Here is a 20,372-nt window from a genome sequence, read left to right as displayed (position 1 = left end):
GCCATGAAACGTGTCCCTAGGGACACCTAGGGAAGGATGCAACATACAGATGGGCTCTTGATCAAGGTGTGGATCTGACAATTAAAGCTATTGCACAGGCTACCCATGAATGTGAAACATACACTGTAATCAAGCAAGCCAAGTGACTAAAGTCTCCCTAGAGTAGAAGATGGTGGCTGGGCTATCAATATGAGGAAGCCTAGCAGATCGATTACATCAGATTACCGTTGCAATCCTGCAGTGCTATGTGCTTTCTGTGGTGGAGGCAACTAGCAGGTGGCTAGAAATGTACCCTGTAGCCTGTGCCACCACCCAAAATATCATCCGGAAGCCTGAAAAACAAGTGGCAACACAGAACAACATACAGTTAAGGCACTGTCACCTATTTCAACACCCTTGATAGCTAAGACCCTGGTTGTTGGTCCAAGGAGGAAGAGATATTCTCTTCAAGTCACTGAACCTTCTGGGACACTCTAGCCACAGCCAAGATGCAGGCCCGCAGAAGAGGAACAGAGATTCTCTTTGAATTGCTGAAGCTGGTAGGACAGTTTCTCCACAGTTAGTGCCTTGATATCCAACCAGTCCATCATCATCAAGGTGCTGGCATGTTAAAATGGTGTGTACTATACTAAATTCTGTCACATTGCCCAACGGGGAATGGTGTTGCTGCTGACTGTTTCACCTAACACTTTGTGATTGCCTTTAAACTTTTGCAGAAAGCATCCTTTAAGCAAGCCTGAGACAGCAACTAGAGTGCTTTCTTAGAAGAAGGAGAAAAAGAGTCTGACCTGCAGTGAACTAGAGTCTCCACATGGAAACACGCCCTGCCCAGTCTGTGTAGTATGGAGGGGTAGGGGGTGGCACAGTGAGAATCATAGAATAGTCTGGGTAGGAAGGGACCATCAAAGGTCATCTAGTCCAACCCCCCTGCAAGGAGCAGGGACATCTCCGGCCAGATCAGGTTGCTCAGAGCCCCCTCCAACCTGGTCTTGAATGTTTCCAGGGATGGGGCATCCACCACCTCTCTGGGCAACCTGTTCCAGTGTTCCACCACCCTCAGCGTAAAAAAAATTTTTCCTACTATCTAATCTGAATCTACCTCCCTCTATTTTAAAACCATTACCCCTTGTCCTATCAAAACAGGCCCTACTGAACAGTTTCTCCCTGTCTTTCCTCTAGGGCCCCTTTAGGTACTGGAAGACCACTATAAAGTCTCCCTGGAGCCTTCTCTTCTCCAGGCTGAGCAGCCCCACCTCTCTCAGCCTGTCCTCACATGAGAAGTGCTCCAGCCCTCTGATCATCTTCGTAGCCCTCTTCTGGACTCTGTCCAACAGGTCCACGTCCTTCTTATGTTGGGGGCTCCAAAGCTGGATGCAGTACTCCAGGTGAGGTCTTGTGAGAGCAGAACAGAGGGGCAGAATCACCTCCCTCGACCTGCTGGCCACGTTCCTTTTGATGCAGCCCAGGATGCGGTTGGCTTTCTGGGCTCCAAGCACCCATTGTCAGCTCCTGTTGAGCTTCTTATCCACTAGCACACCCAAGTCCTTTTCCTCAGGGCTGTCTGCTGGCCTCTGTCTCTCAGGAAACATGGCAAGACAATGCAAGGGGCAACTGCTTTCTAGTCAAGGCCAAGACACCATATAAGCACTGAACATTAAAGGAGCAGCAACAGCGCTGGCAATCTCTAGAAGTACAGACATGACTGACAGAAAACACACATTTATGGACTGACATGTTCTGGGGCCTAGATGACAGGTTTACAAAATGAAGTACCTAAAATCTTACTTGTATTAATTGAAAAACATGCCAAAAATGAGAATAGTTTATATTATCACCCAGGACTATTCTTTCAAACTAAAGGTACCATGTCAGCTCTCCCTCACCTTGGTGGCTAGGTAATATGGTCTCTCTACACCACAGTACTTGGCTGACACCACAGAATGGCATTAGATAACCATGACTGTATATTGCTGATAAAATCAGTTTTGACATACAAATACACACAAAAATACCAGGAAATTAATAAAAATTAGATTTTCTAAATAAGCTGTGATAGCAAACTTAATGTTGAAAGTTTTTTTCTCCAAAAATTCCACTGATGCAGGCAGGGAAATTGATTTGCATTAAAAATTCCCATCAGAAATGCTAAAGTAGACATTTTCATTCCAAATAGATACATAATATAACTTTCCAGCTTTAAAAAAAAAAAAATAAAACCATTTTACATCAAAAAGTTTATTCCATGCTGCATTTTAAAGTCTATACAAAGTCTCTTCTAAACTTTCTCTCAGGCAACAGTTACTGGTATGTATTACAGCAGTTACCAGTACTGTGCTGCAACTACCATACATCTGTATTCAGTGTTACTAGGATACAGCCATATGAAAATGCCTGACATTAATATATTTCACAGGACTTACTCATGAAAAAACTGAGTAGCCCAAACAGCAAAATTTCAAAATGGCACTGTTCTAAAAACCATCTATTTACAGAAACAGGCACTGAAAATATGATATTCAATTCTCGTATTCAAATTAAATCTGTATTTTTTATTAAGAGATTGGGTTCCTTTAACATTTGATAAATCTTCCAGCTGGATAAACATTCTTCCAAAAGGAACCATCGTGCCACACAAGGCATTCGTAACAATAACATGTAAAAATCCTCCCCAGTTTTTCCACTGTAGACATTAGCCAATATGGACTTTTTATCTAAGTTAGATTTTGAGGCAGATTATATAAGATTATAGGATAAAACTAAGTGCAATCTTAATTTTATGTTTTAGTGCCTCTCATGACACCTCATGTCTGCTCTGACTCTTAGCGGTGGCATCATGGAAGAAAGGATTAATTATCACTGGCTATTAGACAGAAGCAAACATAAGAAAACAGTGAAAATGCTTGTTCATATGAGGCTCTGTCACCCTAGCTAGCTCATTTTAGCATCCTGAACAGAAAATTTAGGTGCAGTATTTTTAACTCAGCTTTTATGTTACACAGGTTTTTAGGAAATTAGACTATAAATACAGTTTTTATCTGTTTGTATGAAGTTCTGTTTGCATAAAGCTGTACATTAGAGACTGAGGTGAATGAAATCACCTCTTCTCTGGCAGGCTGATTTCCAAAAAGCTACTTCCTTTGATATCGTAGAAGAGGGAGGCAAAGAGAGCAAAGAAAGGGAAGGTCAAACATGCGTTCTGTTAATAGGTACAAAGTAGAGTGGTACATGACTCATCAAACAGGCACTCCAGAGTTAGGTATTTTTTTCCCATCACATTTACTTCCTTTAAGAGCTTCTAGAGGTTTCTGTAGTATTCTGTCCTTACAGTTTTAGAAGGAAAATCGTACTGGAGCAAACAATTTATTTTTTCATCTCCAGCTTTCATGATCCACTCAGTAAACATTACGGCCCAAAGTTTGGTGCCCAACAGACTGGGATGCAGACTGGAGGAGTGGATGAGTGGCAGCTACATTTCCACCTCCTGCCTGAGGAGGTAAAACCTTGGAACTCCACCTTCCCTTCCAGGCAAGCTGATCCTGTCAGCAGAAGTGCGCACAGCTTGGGAAATCTTTAAAAGAGATTACATGAGCCTAAATCATACCTTCTATTGTCCAAGCCTGTGAACTACAACAAAAGCCCAAACTTAGTTTTTCCTCTTCCTTGAGCATGCAAAGGCAAAATAATCACACAGGGCACTGCTCTCTTCCTGTTTCTGCCATTAACATTAAACTGCTTTGCTCGCACAAGCCTGGAAACCTCCTCCAGCAACACCAGTAGCTGGCTCAGCAATAATGGGAGTGAAAAGGATACATGCAAGAGGGGGGAACACCTTAATCTTGAAGGTTGGACAGGACAGTAAAGAAAAATCTAAAATGCCACAACATAAACACTCAATTGTATTTATGCAAAAAATGCAACAGGCACTGAACTCCTGCTAAAAGTTAGGGCACTAATACCACAAATGAGATGACAGTGCTTTACTGTCAGTGATACTATTTACAGCTATGCCATAAATAATCTATTTTATTTATTCATTGAAATTCATAAAAGACATCTCTTCATCTCTGTGCTCCTTGCATAAGTGTCCAGTGTAACAGTTTGAATATTTATATTTCGATTAAGAATGTTACTGTTTAATGTGTAACCTGAAATTATTAATGTTTAAACAGTACATTTCTTCCAGTTGTCAAGTTATTATCAAAGGTAACTTGCAAATATACCATGTAAAAATGACAACTGAAGAGCTGTTGCTCACAGATGACTAAAGTTTTTTTTCAAGCATTTAGCATTTTAAGCTCAACCACTTTCTTGTGTCTTTGTATTCTTTTAAATCACCCAGAGCTTTATAATACTTAGTGCACTTTCTTCTTGGATTATTTGAAGACAATAGTGATGTCACTTATATTATCCACATTCAAGTATGTAGCTGAATAGGAATCATTCATCAAGGAACAAGATAAAGAAATTTTCCAAAGTTGGCATTTGAAACAGTGACCACATCTTTCTTCACTTACATATATTTAAATACCAAGAGATGATCTTTAAAGTGAGATGCGTTCAATCTGTGGCACTCTTTCTCCATATCACAGCTGTTAGGCTACTTCTCTTTCTCAGCAAAAGGGGAATTATCAAAGGAACCTGAGGAATGTAAGTGGAAGTTTAGTGACGCATAATATGTGGGGCCTCCTTCCCTCTTTGGCTCTACCTGCAGTATTTACACCTGCTCAGCATGTAATGGCTACACCAAGCAGAGGAGAACCAGTGGTTTGTGTGACTGGAAGAAGCAAGAGTTGCATCTTTAACTCAGATCTAAGAGTTTTCTATTGCTAAGTTCCATTAGTCCAAGAAATGTGACCAGCCCTCACCACAAACTGGGAAGCAGTCAGATATGTCCTTTATTCCAAACTTGCAGATGCATAAGATATGTAGCTACTGCAAAGGTAATCCCATCCACATCTGGGGAACAAACTACTTGACTAAAGTTGAGCATAAATTTAAGTCTTAAGTACGTGTGTAAATCTTACCAGAATCAGGATTCTGGTCTTTACTAGACCTCACATGGTTAAGAAAAAACTAAATATACATTTTTAGTAACCTGAATAATTATTATAAAAATAAATAATAAAACCAACAAGAGTCAACAAAAAGAAAGGTGGGAAAAGGAGGTAAGGAAACATAAGTTAATAATGTGATGTTAAATAAATGTAGAATTATTAATGGAATGTATCACTGTCTATGAGACACCAATTAGATAATGGCTTACACTGCATAAAGATTTTGAGTGGTCAAGCAAAGGAGAAATCACAGAAACCATGGTAACCTGTGGCTGAACACTTCACAAATTGTTTTTTTTTTATGTAGGCACAAAATGCCAACCAGGTCATTAAAAAAATTCTGAAACTTGTCCTCCGGCACAATTATGACTGGAACTAACCACTTCCTTTTCACGTTTCTTTGCCGGTTATGTTCTTTGTGGATGCAAAATCAGATCTTTATGAAGACTTACTACTCAAAGTCCTTCTGTTTTAACAAAAACAGAGAAGCCCACAAAATCAGATCATTTTTACACAGGTGTACAGAGAAGCCATCCATTAAAATTACCTGACACTATTATATGCTTCTACTGTCAATGATTTGTTTTTGTTTAATTTTTGGACTGATATTTGCTGAATATATGCCTTTCACAGGCTGACTTGAAGGGGGAGGGCAGTCAGCTAAAATGCATCTATCCCTGAAAACAGGCAAATAAACTGTTAAAAACCTCCAGCAAACTTTTCTTCAAAAAGCTGTTATTCTTCCAAGTTATCTAGAGGAGATAACTTATATTTGGCAATAGATATGGCCTCTGTACTCAAACAAGCATGTCAGTATAATTAAAGTTTAATTTGGCTAAATAAGAGAGCTTTGGAAACCATGCATCTTACACACTCACTAGAGAGCTCTTGCAGTCAGACAAAGGATTCTACAAGCCCCTAAATCACTACTTCTAGCATCATTAATCATTTGTGGCTGGAGTTGGGCATTGCCTAAACAAGCTCAGCATGGGGAATAAACAGGAAGAGCTGGAGATGCTTGCACATGAGCAGGGCTACGACCTCATTGGCATCACGGAGACGTGGTGGGATGACACATACGACTGGAGCATCAACATGGAGGGGTATAGGCTTTTTAGAAAAGACAGGAAGGGGAGACGAGGAGGGGGTGTCGCTCTCTACGTCAGCAACCGGCTGGAGTGTGTGGGGCTCCGCCTGGGAATGGAGGAGGAGCTGACAGAGAGCTTATGGGTCAAGATTAGAGGATGGGGACGGACAGGGGATGTCATGGTAGGGGTCTGTTACAGGCCGCCTGGCCAGGAGGATAGAGCAGACGAAGTGCTCTATAGGCAGATAGGAGCAGCCTCACGGTCACAGGCCCTGGTCCTCATGGGGGACTTCAACCACCCTGACATCTGTTGGAGAGACAACACGGCAGTTCCAGGAGGTTCCTGGAATGCGTGGATGACAACTTCCTCCTGCAGGCGATAGAGGAGCCGACAAGGAGGGGTGCCATGCTCGACCTTGTGCTCACCAACAGGGAGGGACTGGTCGGGGATGTGAAACTAAAGGACAGCCTTGGCTGCAGCGACCATGACACGGTGGAGTTCAAGATCCACGGGGCAGCAAGGAAACTACATGGCAAGCTCTCTGCCCTAGACTTCAGGAAGGCGGACTTCGGCCTCTTCAGGGACCTGATGGGCCAAGTGCCATGGGAGGCGGCCCTGGAGGGAAGAGGGGCCCAGGAAAGTTGGTCCATATTCAAGGAGCACCTCCTCCAAGCTCAGCAGAAGTGCATCCCGATGAAAACCAAGTCGGGCAAAAAGGCCAGGAGGCCAGCGTGGATGAGCAAGGAGCTCCTGGACCAACTGAAAGTGAAGAAGGAAGCCTATAGAGGGTGGAAGTGGGGACAGGTAGCCTGGGAGGACTACAAAGAGGCTGCACGAGTGGCCAGGGATAAGGTAAGGAAGGCCAAAGCCCTGGCAGAACTGAAACTGGCCAGGGATATAAAATGTAACAGGAAGAGCTTTTATAGGTACGTAGGGGACAAAAGAAAGTCCAGGGTAAATGTAGGCCCCCTCCAGAAGGGAACTGGTGTCCTGGTTACCCAGGACATGGAGAAGGCTGAGGTTCTCAATGACTTTTTTGCCTCAGTCTTCACCGACAAGAGTTCCTGTCCCACCACCCAAGCTGTAGAAGGTGCAAGCAGGGACTGCGAGAATGAAGAACTGCCCATTGTACTCGAAGAGCGGGTTCGGGATCATCTGAGGAACCTGAAGGTGCACAAGTCCATGGGACCTGATGAGATTCATCCGCGGGTCCTGAGGGAACTGGCGGATGAAGTTGCCAAGCCACTGGCCATCATATTTGAGAAGTCGTGGCAGTCTGGTGAGGTCCCCGATGACTGGAAGAGGGGGAACATAACCCCAATTTTTAAAAAGGGGAATAAGGAAGACCCAGGTAACTACAGGCCAGTCAGCCTCACCTCTGTGCCTGGCAAGGTCATGGAGCAGATTCTCCTGGAAACCATGCTAAGGCACACGGAGAGCAAGGAGGTGGTTGGTGACAGCCAACGTGGCTTCACCAAGGGCAGATCGTGCCTGACCAATTTGGTCGCCTTCTATGACGGGGTGATGGCATCGGTGGACAAGGGACGAGCAACTGACATCATCTACCTGGACTTGTGCAAAGCTTTTGACACTGTCCCGCACGACATCCTTCTCTCTAAACTAGAGAGACATGGGTTTGATGGACGGACCACTCGGTGGATAAGGAGTTGGCTGGATGGCCGCACTCAGAGAGTGGTGGTCAACGGCTCGATGTCCAGGTGGAGACCAGTCACGAGTGGCGTCCCTCAGGGGTCCGTGCTGGGCCCGGCCCTGTTCAACATCTTTGTCGGCGACATGGACAGTGGGATAGAGTGCACCCTCAGCAAGTTCGCCGACGACACCAAGTTGTGTGGTGCCGTCGACACGCTGGAAGGGAGGGATGCCATCCAGAGGGACCTTGACAGGCTGGAGAGGTGGGCCTGTGCCAGCCTCATGAAGTTCAACCAGGCCAAGTGCAAGGTCCTGCACCTAGGTCATGGCAATCCCAGGCACAAATACAGGCTGGGCGGGGAACGGATTGAGAGCAGCCCTGAGGAGAAGAACTTGGGAGTGCTGCTGGATGAGAAGCTTAACATGAGCAGGCAATGCGCCCTTGCGGCCCAGAAGGCCAACCGCATCCTGGGCTGCATCAAAAGAAGCGTGGCCAGCAGGTCAAGGGAGGTGATTCTCCCCCTCTACTCTGCCCTGGTGAGACCCCACCTGGAGTACTGTGTCCAGTTCTGGAGCCCCCAGCACAAGAAGGACATGGACCAGTTGGAGAAGGTCCAGAGGAGGGCCACAGAGATGATCAGAGGGCTGGAGCACCTCTCTTATGAGGACAGGCTGAGAGAGTTGGGGCTGTTCAACCTGGAGAAGAGGAGGCTCCAGGGAGACCTGATAGCGGTCTTCCAGTACCTCAAGGGGGCCTACAAGAAAGATGGGGATAGGCTGTTTAGTAGGGCCTGTTGCAATAGGACGAGAGGTAATGGTTTTAAAATAGAGGGGGGTAGATTTAGATTAGAAATTAGGAAAAAATTTTTTACGATGCGGGTTATAGAACACTGGAACAGGTTGCCCAGAAAGGTGGTGGAGGCCCCATCTCTGGAAGAGTTCAAGGCCAGGCTGGATGAGGCTCTGAGCAACCTGACCTAGTCCGGGATGTCCCTGCTCCTTGCAGGGGGGTTGGACTAGATGACCTTTGAAGGTCCCTTCCAACCCTAACCATTCTATGATTCTATGATTCTATGATTCTAAGCTGCTCTGCGATACTCAAAGATGCCCTACATTCAGGGTAGAAAGTGCTGGAACTGAAAACAGGAAGGTTGTCCTTTCTGTTCCTCAGTGAAAGATAACCAGGTGCTCCACTTTATCCAGGATTTACCCCCACTATCCAGACCGATGTATCTCAGACTTCCTTTGTACCAAACTTCTGTCTGGTAGTCAGAACGTTCCTCCTTTCAGCCCTAGGACTGTGTTCCTTCCAACACAGTCACACATGAGCAAAAGAAAGACATCCTTTCTTCAGTTCCTCTCCCAAATCACAGAACCCAACAGAGGAGATATGCTCCAAACTACAGCATCAGGCCAGCAGGCATTTCATTCATTGTGACCCAGTGTTCGAGGCACTCTTCCTGAGTCCTGGTTTGTCAAACAGATTTCTTTCTTTCCCAGAAAAAAATAAATCTGATGACTTTATTTTTATGCCTATACTAAGACACTTTTAATTTAGCTAGTCAGGCAGTGATTATAACATTACATAGCTAAATGATATTTTTTAGTCTGCACAAAATAGATAGGTACAGTTTTTAAGGATAAAAGTGAAGAAAACTAAGATTAACTGAGGCACCTATGCTACATAAGAATTTTAGGAACCAATTGAGCTAGTCACCTTAAAATCTCTGAAGGTCTTAGGTGTTAATACCATTTACTATGGTTGATAAATTGTATCCTACCGAAACTTGATTCAAGTTTGTTTTTCTTGTCAACAGATACAATAGAAAAAGCTAGAAAGATCATTATTCTTTTGCTTTAATTCCATTTCAACTGTATTAAAACCCAATTTCTCTGAAAAGAAAATCTTGGTTTGTTTTGATTTAAAGCTTTTTATGGTACTTTTTCAGAGCAGAGAGGAATTTTGAGAAATGTGTGAGAAACAATTTGGACATTTTAATAAAGGAAGACATTACTGATACAGAAACAAGAAGAAATCAGAGCCTCCAGTAATCTTTACAGATGTAGGCCATACCAGCTAAAGATGGTGTGATGTGCCAGTGAAGCACTGACAAGTTGCACTCATTGAAGTTCTGGCCCAGCAAATGTGCAAAATGAGGACCAACAATACTTTCCTCTGTATTTATTTCCTGAACAGAAAGTGTGAAAATTAATTATTTCAAGATGTCATTGATAGAAAGCCCTAATACTCTAAGGAGTTTTGGTTGGATGCATCCTGCTCTCATTACCATTACATGGACAGTACACAGAGACCATAGCTGTGGCAAGTTGAGTCTTTAAATGACTGCTGCTATGCTTTTTACATTTGGATAAAAGCTGGTGAAAACTGCACATTCTTTCATGATCTCATTAAGCATTTAGCTAGAAATGACCAATAGACAAAGACTTTGTAAAATCTGGAACAGAAATATTAGACACATTCAGATCAACTTTTGACAAAAATACTATTTTCAAAACAGTGCAATGGTACTTACCACACGGCAAAGAGTTATCCTCTTCTACTGTCTTATTATAGACCCAATCCTCCTTTCTCCAGCGTATAACACCACTATCTTCACAGCCCAGAGATTGCTTTATATTTGCTTTATCCCACATTCTGAACATGTACAGCTCTCCAGTCATACCCAGGTTAGGTGACGTAGCTGTACCCAGCAGCTTTGAACAGCCAAGTAAGAACTGGCCTTTTCCAGGGAAATTAACTTTCCCAGTTAGTTTTTTGTTTAGTTCTTTTGTTCCATTTATGAATAACTTCATCTCCTTATCTTCACTTTTCCACTGGATACATATTTGGTTCCAAATATTTTCAGGAAGTCTTGCTGTTGTATTTATTTGATTTCCAAACAACCATATCCTCAATTTACCATGATCTCCTGTAAGTCCAAGATCATACTTATTTGCAGAGAGATTGCTGTGAGATGTTTCTTGATGGTATACATATGCTGTCCAGGGACTATCTGAGGAATATAGCTTGACGTACACGCAGACAATGAATTCTTTCAAGGGATGCAGAGAAATTCTTTGTGACATAGTCCAAGGATCTTCGCATGCAGTCTTAAAGACGGCTTTATATTGTCCTAAGAAATCCTGATCTAAATGAAAAAAAAGGTGTTTGCAAAATTATTTCATTTTTAAAAGGATCATCTATATGAATGTTATTCTTCCGTATAGTACTGTTCCTAGGCATTTACCTAGGAGTTTTCAAAACAACACGTTAAGAAACAACCTTATGTTCTTCTCTTTTGATATTTTGTGGTAGGGAAGAAGCAAATTTTGAGCCAGTCAGTAAATCCTAGCTGCTCATGAAAGCTTTGAAGTAAAACTCACATACAAGATGAAGGATGGCCATGTAGCTCGCTAAGGCAGCACTCAAAATGACAAGTGGGAGGCAAAAAGAGAATCACAGATCCTGGTTCCTATTCTCAGGAGTGCATGGATATTTTGCATTTAGTGGATACTGGATAAAGAACAGAAACAGAGCTAGAAGAAGAAACTATAGCCCCACCACCTCCTCATGTCCCAACCTCCCACGCTGCTTCTCTGAACAAGATCATGCTTCTCCATGCCATTTTTTTCCAGCCTTGAGATTCTTAAATCCTCTGCTGAATGCTGGTAGAGTTTCAGCAAGAAAGGTAGAAAATAGCCATATTCTAGAAGAGAATGAGTTTAGGTAACTTTCAGGAAATGTGTTTTGGAGCACTGGTTTATTTTAAATTTAATCCCATCCAGCCCCCATTCCCTGTTCTTTACCAGGGCATTTACGTGCAGAGATAACTGGTCTGTGGATCTCAAATCTACTAACGTATTGAGATGATGGCAACTCAGAGTTTAACTGTGATAGTAAATAGAATTTTAGGTGCTAATAGTAAATTTACTGGTGAAAACAAGGTGTCGGGCTCTATCAATACTGGTAAAACAAGTAGTTCCAGGGAACACCCCAAACGCTGGAACTTGATAATAACTGTTAAGTTCTTGTAGGTGTCTCATTTCCTCCACTGTGCCCACTACAGGAAAGTACAGGCTTTTGTGCCTGTAGATGTAAGCTGTTTAGAGCTGACTCTTATTTTGTGGAAAAATGCACATTCCAATTGCAGAATCATTATCATGATTGCTTGCTTTATGGTGCACCCATCAGCAACAAAATAAATCCAAACTAAGAAAGACTCCTTATGGGACATGAAATGGATCTACAGAAAAATTAAATAGCCTGGTAGATGCTCAGGCAGTGCAAGACAACACAATACTGTCACCTTTAAGGAGGCATTTATTTATCAATATATGCAGAGCTTTTATGTACCCTCTGGAAAAGGTATGTGATTAATCATGATTGGTCGGGGTTGAATAGCAGGGCAAGACTGGTCAATACAGGAAAAAAAGCTTTCCCATTAGCTCCCCCACGAAAAGACAAATTTCCAGGCAACTTGGGTCGGGTTGCTTGGTTTGTTTTTTTTTTACAGGTAGGTTATACGTATAGTCCTAGCTAGCTGTCAAGGTCACAATCAGCTCTTCTGTGATCTCTCAACCAACCAGAGCATCAGCTTTCATCAGGCCAATTCCAAATCAGGAATGTGTTCAACTTTTCTGTCTTGTGACCACAAGGCTATCAAATTTCTTTTTCATTAGCAGCGAATGAAAAACAGGAGGAAGTTCCTAACTTCCAAGTGCAGCTTGATAGGTATAAGCTACCAGAAAAAGTTTGAAACACAAAATGTATCACTCCAGTATCATGGAAAGTCATTGTTGCATACTATAGCTTTGAGACTCCCTTTGTGATGCTAATTAGCAGAAACCTGTAAGCATCTTTCACAACCCTGAATCATTCCTGAAGTTCAATATACATCATGAAAGTGCCATACAAGGCTGTAGACCAACCAAAAAGCTCTCAAGAGTACAGGCTGAATTAGGTGAAAATCCTAACTAGCAGACAGTTGATTTTGAGTGGTGAGATAATACTTAGCATGGTTCTACAGTAATGGAGAAGAAAAACATACTTGACCCAACAGCAAGCGGGAGACCTACTTCCCCCCTGCCCAACCCTAAAGCATGAATTCACTCATTCAGTTTGGCCATTTGTCAGAGCCTAACAGGCAAAATCTGGGATACTTCGCTAACAACAGTTCAGCACAGAAAACTAGTTTTTAAAACATGACTTAAAAGCTGGAGAAAGGAAGGTGGGAGGTGGAAGTGTCACAGAAGTGGAGATTTTTAGATACAGACTCAAATGTACCTACCCTTTTCAGTAAAAGGATCACTACAATTAAAATAGATCTGCTACCTTCCAGTTTGGACAGATCATGAGGAAATTGTTTTTATAAATGAAACAGCCAGCTAGATATACAGTTATATGCTAACATTTGTGACAGGCTCTCCAAAGAAAAGTAATTGCTCAAGTCTTTCATTATTAAGTAGGAATTATGCTGAATATTTTGAAAGATTTGATCTAGCTACTGTTTCTCAGAAAGTATATGTCAGAAGTATACTTGCATGACTCAGCTACCCTCCAAAGTTCCTCTAAGCAATCCTGAGCATGCCAAGATGGCCAAAGATACTGGCCAAGGAAGTCTCCTGACATAGCTTCAAACCTTGAAGGCACTGTTAACTATCCAGACTGGAAGGCTGGAAGTCCATTCCTGAGCAAAAATGTCGATCAGAACTTGAAGTACTATCAGCAGACTTGATTGTGGAAGTGAACAAATTCTGAGAGAGTCTTGATTTCATGTTAAGCATTAAATCAGTGTTTATGTGCCAACAGTGAATTAACTAAAGGGCTGCAAAATCCTGTTACATTCTTTAGGGAAGCTGACACTACAAAGTTGTCAAGAGAGCCAGAGTAGACATAAACTTGCAGGTGGAAACAATCTTAAGGTAGGTGACCAACAGAAAAGATGCAAAATGAGATCAATACTGCTGATGATTCTCCTAGTGTGCTCTGTACCATTCAAAAAGACTGCTGTTGGTCAGTGCAAGGCCTGACAAATTAATTTAAAGTAATAAAAGAGTTTACTTAGAGAGGTCTACCCTTCTGGAAACCGGAAAGTCTAGCCCACTTTGCTCCAAAGGGTTCGAAAGAAAAAAAAAGTGCCAAAAAGTGGGGTCAAAGTTAAAAGAATAGATATCAATACTATCTGAATTCTTACAAGAAAGGCTTGGAAAATTTTACGTTTATTCTACCCAGAGAATGCTGAAAAAGCACAAAGGAAATCATAAACATAGTCAGAAAATGCACTTTGCTGTCCTAAGTGGAACACATGCAGTACAGCGTTAAATTAGTTAGAAATTAATAATCAACATAATCTTGGCTAAATCAGTTTGATATGTGGGTGGATGCAAAGTAAGTAGGAGATGACATTACTTTAAAGCTTTTGCAAGTTCTGTTAATCATCGCTTATTTACTCTAGTAGTGGTACTTGTGGGCTCTGGGTCACCCTTGACCATAGAATCAAGAAGCTGGAACTGGCTGTGCTCTGACAGTGGCATTCCTGGCTTACAATTCACATGCAGAAACCTAGCCATGAATGTACTTTTATCACCAAAGCACAGAAAAGGTAGCATAGTAGTAAGAATGCTCAAAACATCTCCAGAGTAAGAAAAATAAGCAAAACCCACAATCTAGAGTCACGGAAACTCCATGCAGCAGTAATTGTGGGCTGACTTTTCAATGTCATTTGCTGTATTTGGGCACTTAACCTCTTTCAGAAATGCAAATTTTTCCTTCCTAGTACATTTATCTCTAATAGATGCAAGAACTGTGGTTTTTACCCCTGCTAAAACTAAGAGCATCCACTTAATAAGCATGTTCTCTGAAATACATTTCTCTCCTGAAATGTATGCACATACTTCCAAACATTTAGAATAAACTTTCTGAGAATTACAAGATACCGCAAATGTAAACCAAAAATGTAATCTCTCTTTTTTTTAAACATTTTCAGACACTAATAATTGATATCTTTACAAGAGGTAACAACCATAGCTAGTTAGAATTAGACATACAGGAGCAGACCCTCTCAGTACATAAGCACCAGTGCTGTTTTGCTTACATTCCTAATAGGTACTGTATGAGTATAGTTGAGCATTAGTTGAGTATTCTCTTGAATAAAAATAGGCACAAGTTTATGTGTCTGCACAACCTGGCTTTTAACCAGTAACAACAATAGTCATTAATTTCTACGCAAGTGTTTACCACCTGTAACACATTTGACTTGCTACAGTCTGTTAAAATGACATCATAAGAATCTTGTATCCTAATGTACTCTGCCTAGAGCTCATAACTGTTCTTTACAAAAAGTTTAAAACTCTAAACTTTCTATATGTGGATTACTTGATTCTGCTAAATGTTTTGGAAATCTGAAGCTAAGAACTATTTCCACAAAATTAGTTTAATCCCTCCTTTTCATTCACAGTTATATTTCGATATCTGGGGATAAACCACACCACATTATCCAGAGTGTCCTAGACATTGTAAAGAACACAGGCAGTTCTTCTTTCTTCATATTTCCTGGAGAATATAAACAGACTTGGTTACTTTAGATGAGGAGAGAACTAAGCAGAGATGCTGCTGACAGCACTAACAGCCTAAAAAACAAACAAACAAAAAAATAGGGTGGAACCATAAATAAACCCTTCCATCAGGTTAGCTTTTCTTGAAGGATTACTGACACTTGCAAGTGATAGGTAGGTGAAAGATGAAATCCATCTCTGCTTGCTTCCTCAGAACTCTAGATGTAGTTAAATTTTCCCTGGAAAAATTATTGTATGACATTTGCCTATCTGCTGAGCATCCCTGTCCTTTTTACTATTCAAAGTACCTGAGGCTAAAACCTCACCATCTTAGTATTATCACCTGAATCTCAAATTCTGTCTCAATAAAAGCTTCATTTTATGAAAATTACTACATTTGGAGAATTAGAATCAGAATTAGTCTAGTTTGTAACCTATGAAATTTCATTGCTAGTACAATGCCATTAAGCAGGCATACTTACTAAGTATGTTTGAACTGCAAGAAACTCTGACTATCTGGAGTAAAACAACATGCCATGACAGAGAAAGTAGTTTCTAAAACTAGCCATTAAGTATATGGCAACAAAACACTTCTATTTTTTTAATATTCCATGCACATTACTAACATGAAAAATGTATTACGGACTATTGATGTAAGAAGATTTACAAATTACAAACACTGTTATTTATATCAGTTGAGGTCCAGAGTAATGACAGATTTGCATCTGCCAGTTTACAGAATAAAACACAATTTGCTGATTCTACTGTACCTCATACAAAAGCAATGCCATGTTAGTTACCCGATTTGTATAAGAACCTTATTAATTTATTTTTCATTTACTGTTATATAAAGAACATAGACTGTCAAATTCACATTCATCATTTCTGTTACACGTTTTGGACCTTACTAGCTTTTCCCTAGCCCTATTCAGATCCACAACCAAAAGCAATGCAGGAGATGTTCTATGCCTATACATGCACTAAGTAGAGTGAAGCTCAAGTGTCTTGTGGTGTTTATGTAAAAGCAATGTAAAAGATTTAACAACACGTTCTGAAAATAGTAACACTTCCAGTTCAAAAAAATAGCAAGAAATAAATTTGTCTTATTACATACTGTGTGTAGTTCTCTCCTCATCCATAGCCAAAAATAAGTTACTACTATTGATTTTTTTATGAAAACAAATAATGTAAACATAGGGTTTGTATATCCAAAGTGCTAAGCACCAACTGTTTCATTTCTTGTTAACGGTACTTTTTCCTCTTGATTTCAAGAGGGCAGAAACTTGCCTGTTCTGAATATACTCAAAAGTCCTATTCATCAAGACTAATGCTGTTTATTTGGAATACTAAGACTAGGCAAATCAGGAAAAAAATTGTCTTACCTTTGCCTGCTGTAGCCAGGAACAAATGAAGTAGAAGGACTGCTAGAACAATCCTGAATCTCAAGAAAATGTCCTCTATTCTGCCAACACAGCAGTGTTGTTTTCCCAAGGCAAACATTCTAGAAGAAAAAATAAATAAATAAATACACCAGTGTCCAGAAAAAGTGCAGGTGTGCAGATATTATGACAAATTATGTTTCCAATCCAAGAGTGTAAATCTTTTCATCCCTATTATACTATTGGGTATATATTGTACATAAATGCACAAATACTCTGTATATTACCAAGTCACAGAGAAAGAAAGAGATGTTTGCTGAAAGGGAAAAAAACAAAAAAAAACCAAAAAAAACCCCACTCAAGCTCTGATTCTCAAAATACTCACTAATATATCAAAGCATGGCCATGAGTCCTTGCACAAATAAGCCTTTCAACATTTGAAAACCAACCAAACAATAACAACAAAAAAAACCCCCACACATACCAAAAAACCCAACCATAAGCAGCCAGAGAGCAAGCTTGGAGAACTTATCCAAAAGCTTTGTTAATCTCAGTAAGTATATAGAAAGGACGTCTTCAGTCCCCTACCCGTAGGTTCTATCATCTGACATTTTAATAGCAACACTGTGAACTCCTAAGGAAGACGCAAGGGTTTAATTCTCAATCTTCAGCTCATTCTCAAGGCAAGAACAATGGCAAAAAAAAAAAAGAGAAATGCCACAAGTCACTGTGGGCAGCAAGTTCATGGAGAGTATCATGAAAACTTAGTTTGTCCACATTTCTTTCTAGTGATGGTTGCTTAATGTGAGCAGTAGGACATGTTGGTAGAAAAAGAACATGCCTCCTACTATAGGAGATAACATTCTGTGAAATTATACACTTTTTTTAAAGCAATCTTTTCAAAAAAGGTACATCTGAATATTTTGCATGCTGAAAGAAATGTTAAGTGAAACGTTCATGGGCTTTTTGCATGCATTATTTCTTTAATAGAAAGGTTTAGAGAGACATAGTTACAAGTGATTCTATAATTGATTCTTGAAACAAACGTAAAGCAGTAAACTAGGTACTGTTTATCTTGAATGTATCAGCTTTTTGGTAGACCAGAGCATTCTGCATGACACCAGAAGTTTAACTTTGCCACCACAAGTTTGGTGCATGTGTGAATGTATTGGTCATCACTCGAAAACTTCACAGTATTTTTGTACATGTTGTACCAGCCTGCAATAAGTTTCCTTCTTTTCAGGGACTGTAGATTGTGAACTCTTTCAGAAGCTGTAAATTCATCTTAAAGTCAGGGCTAAAATGTATTTTTTGCAAGCATTCATATTAATGTAAATAATTATTAGCATTAAACGGTTACTGTGGGCTGAATTGTCCAAGACAAGTGCTAGAGGAATAAACTCAGAAATAGTGAAGTTGCTAGGCAATTGACATCTTGGAAATTGATTAAATGTGCATGCAAATAAATTATACACCTATAATTTCTATGTTTCTGTAACATAGAAAACATAAAGCAAAGGGTTTTAAAAAAATTCCAGGCAATTTTCAATAATTACACAGTATGTGATACTTCTAGCAGAAAAATAAGATAGTACTGATGGCATTGAAGCAGACCAATCTGCATGATGACACATACTGCTTCCACTTTGCAGATTCTGGATGCTACATCTAAAACTGAAATATAGTAAGGAAATAACAGTCAACTTGTGGCAACATCATGAATGACATTTGCATGGGTGCTGCAGCTGTTAAGCAGCAGGAAGAAAGGGTACTGATAAAAAAAATACAAAAATTAAGCATACTAAAGCTGAGAGAAAATAAATGATATGCTAAAACAATGGACATAGCTAATACACACAATCCTATGCAAGAACAGACCAAAACCAAACAAAAACAAGTTAAAAAAGCAAGAAACATCAAAGGTGGGCTAACTTTCTAAAGATTCACAGGAAACATGTCCAAACCTGTCTTCAGCTTGCTTCTCTTGAATGCCTAAAAATAACGTATTAATAAAGTTGTTCAGCCAGTAAACTAAGGAGCAGAATTACATTAATTATCCTAAGAACCTGATCATGAAAACTGCCATGCTTAAATATATCTGACAACTTCAAGGATTGCAGGTCTACAATATAATTTACTAGTGTTAAAAGAGATGCCCTTCCAAAAGCTATGTTTCCTTGCTTACTCACCCTTCCTGTTCTAGTCTCAAATTAGCTCACTTCCAAGCAAAAGCAAGCTGCACATCTATTCCTACATTTCATGGGGAAATCTCTTCTTTTGTACAGTAAACCATCTATCCATAGTGATGTATTTAGACAACAAATCAAACACAAATTCCAGTATCCTTTGCCCTTACTACCAAGACATCAGGAGTTGAAATTTGAATGGGATGGAGCCCAAAAACACTCAGTAGCACTCACAAGTTTAGCCATCAATGCTGGTTAAGTAGCGAAGCCAACTGCTTGTTCCATTTCACACGTAATACTGACTCAGAATGCTCCTACATTCCCTGCATTTAGTTTCCTCCATAAGCCTCAGTTCTGCAGAGATACACACGAAATGAGCTGACTAAGTTTACTCCTGTAACATCAAGCGTGCCTTCTATTTGGTCTGGTAGAACTCATTAGACAATCATGTTTGTGTGCCCCATCCACCAGAAATAAAAACAACTGCATTCCAAGAGTATAAATTTTAGGGCAAGAGCCAAGAAATTTCTGGTTCTGACTCCAGCTCTGCCTGAGTGCTACATAGCCCTGAGGAGTCTGAATACACTTTCCTTTAACTCAGACCTTCCAGAGTGAGCTTTGATAGTGTGCGTCCAGTGTTTAAATGAAAGGCTGTAATAAATACTTTCAGCACATTTGGATTTTTATCCTCTCTGGATTTTTTATGTCATTCTAACTTCCTGAGTTAGGCCCAGCAAAGACAAAAGGGGACAGAGGCATAGCTTCTTCTTGACAGAATATAGTCACATCAAGACCTATGAAGCTATTCAAATCTATGAATAAAGATTAATGGTCCCAGGGAGAGCAATAAAATCCAGATAGCAGGAAAGTGAGTAAATGTACAAAGTGAAATCCTGACATGGTCACAGCTCAACTTTTTGCAAGACTTTGGACATTTATGCTAGCCCAAGATTTGTTCCAATGTCCAGAGAAAAAAATACAATTAAAAGAATCACAGAATCATTTAGGTTGGAAAAGACTTTTCATGAAGTCCAACCGTTAACCTAGTCCCACCAAGACCAAAAGACTAAAAGAGTTAGGAAAATAACATTAGTGCGTCTTTCTTTTTGCAACAGTGCTGTTTATGCGCCACCAAAGAAAAAGATCCTTCTAGCTTTTATAGATTTTTAAAAATTTTTTAAAGAAAAAGTAAGCTGTAAAATATTATTTCACCATATCTATTGAAATAATGATCATATGATACATTCCAAAACATTGGGACATTATGTTTCTCTTAAACTTGTTTAAGTCCTTCTTTGTATTGGAATTCTAAAGCTGTATTCTTAATAGTGATCTTAAAAAGTAATGTAATTGTAAATATACTGTTGTGGAGATTATAGAATTAGGCATAAATTATTTTTTTCATTTGTTATTCATTTTGTTCATTTGTTCAAATTAACATTTTTATTGTTCATTAAAACA

The 20,372-nt window shown here is 40.1% G+C and overlaps 1 protein-coding gene across 1 annotated transcript in view; it reads right to left on the bottom strand.

Moving 5' to 3' along the window:
* ADGRG2 (adhesion G protein-coupled receptor G2) overlaps positions 1-16,846 on the bottom strand; it is a 49,927-nt gene extending 33,081 nt beyond the window's left edge. The window contains exons 1-2 of the mRNA XM_086767474.1: positions 16,729-16,846; positions 10,327-10,941 (exon numbers count right to left, since the gene is read on the bottom strand). Of these exons, the coding sequence (XP_086623600.1) occupies positions 10,327-10,941; positions 16,729-16,846 (733 nt within the window). The remainder of the gene's footprint in view (positions 1-10,326; positions 10,942-16,728) is intronic.
* Positions 16,847-20,372: the final 3,526 nt, after the last annotated feature.

This window comes from Chlamydotis macqueenii, chromosome 1 (genome assembly GCF_036417535.1).
Source record: "Chlamydotis macqueenii isolate bChlMac1 chromosome 1, bChlMac1.mat, whole genome shotgun sequence".
Classification (NCBI taxonomy): domain Eukaryota; kingdom Metazoa; phylum Chordata; class Aves; order Otidiformes; family Otididae; genus Chlamydotis; species Chlamydotis macqueenii.
Note: the sequence above shows the minus strand (reverse complement) of the source record. Positions and strands in the feature narration are given on the sequence as shown.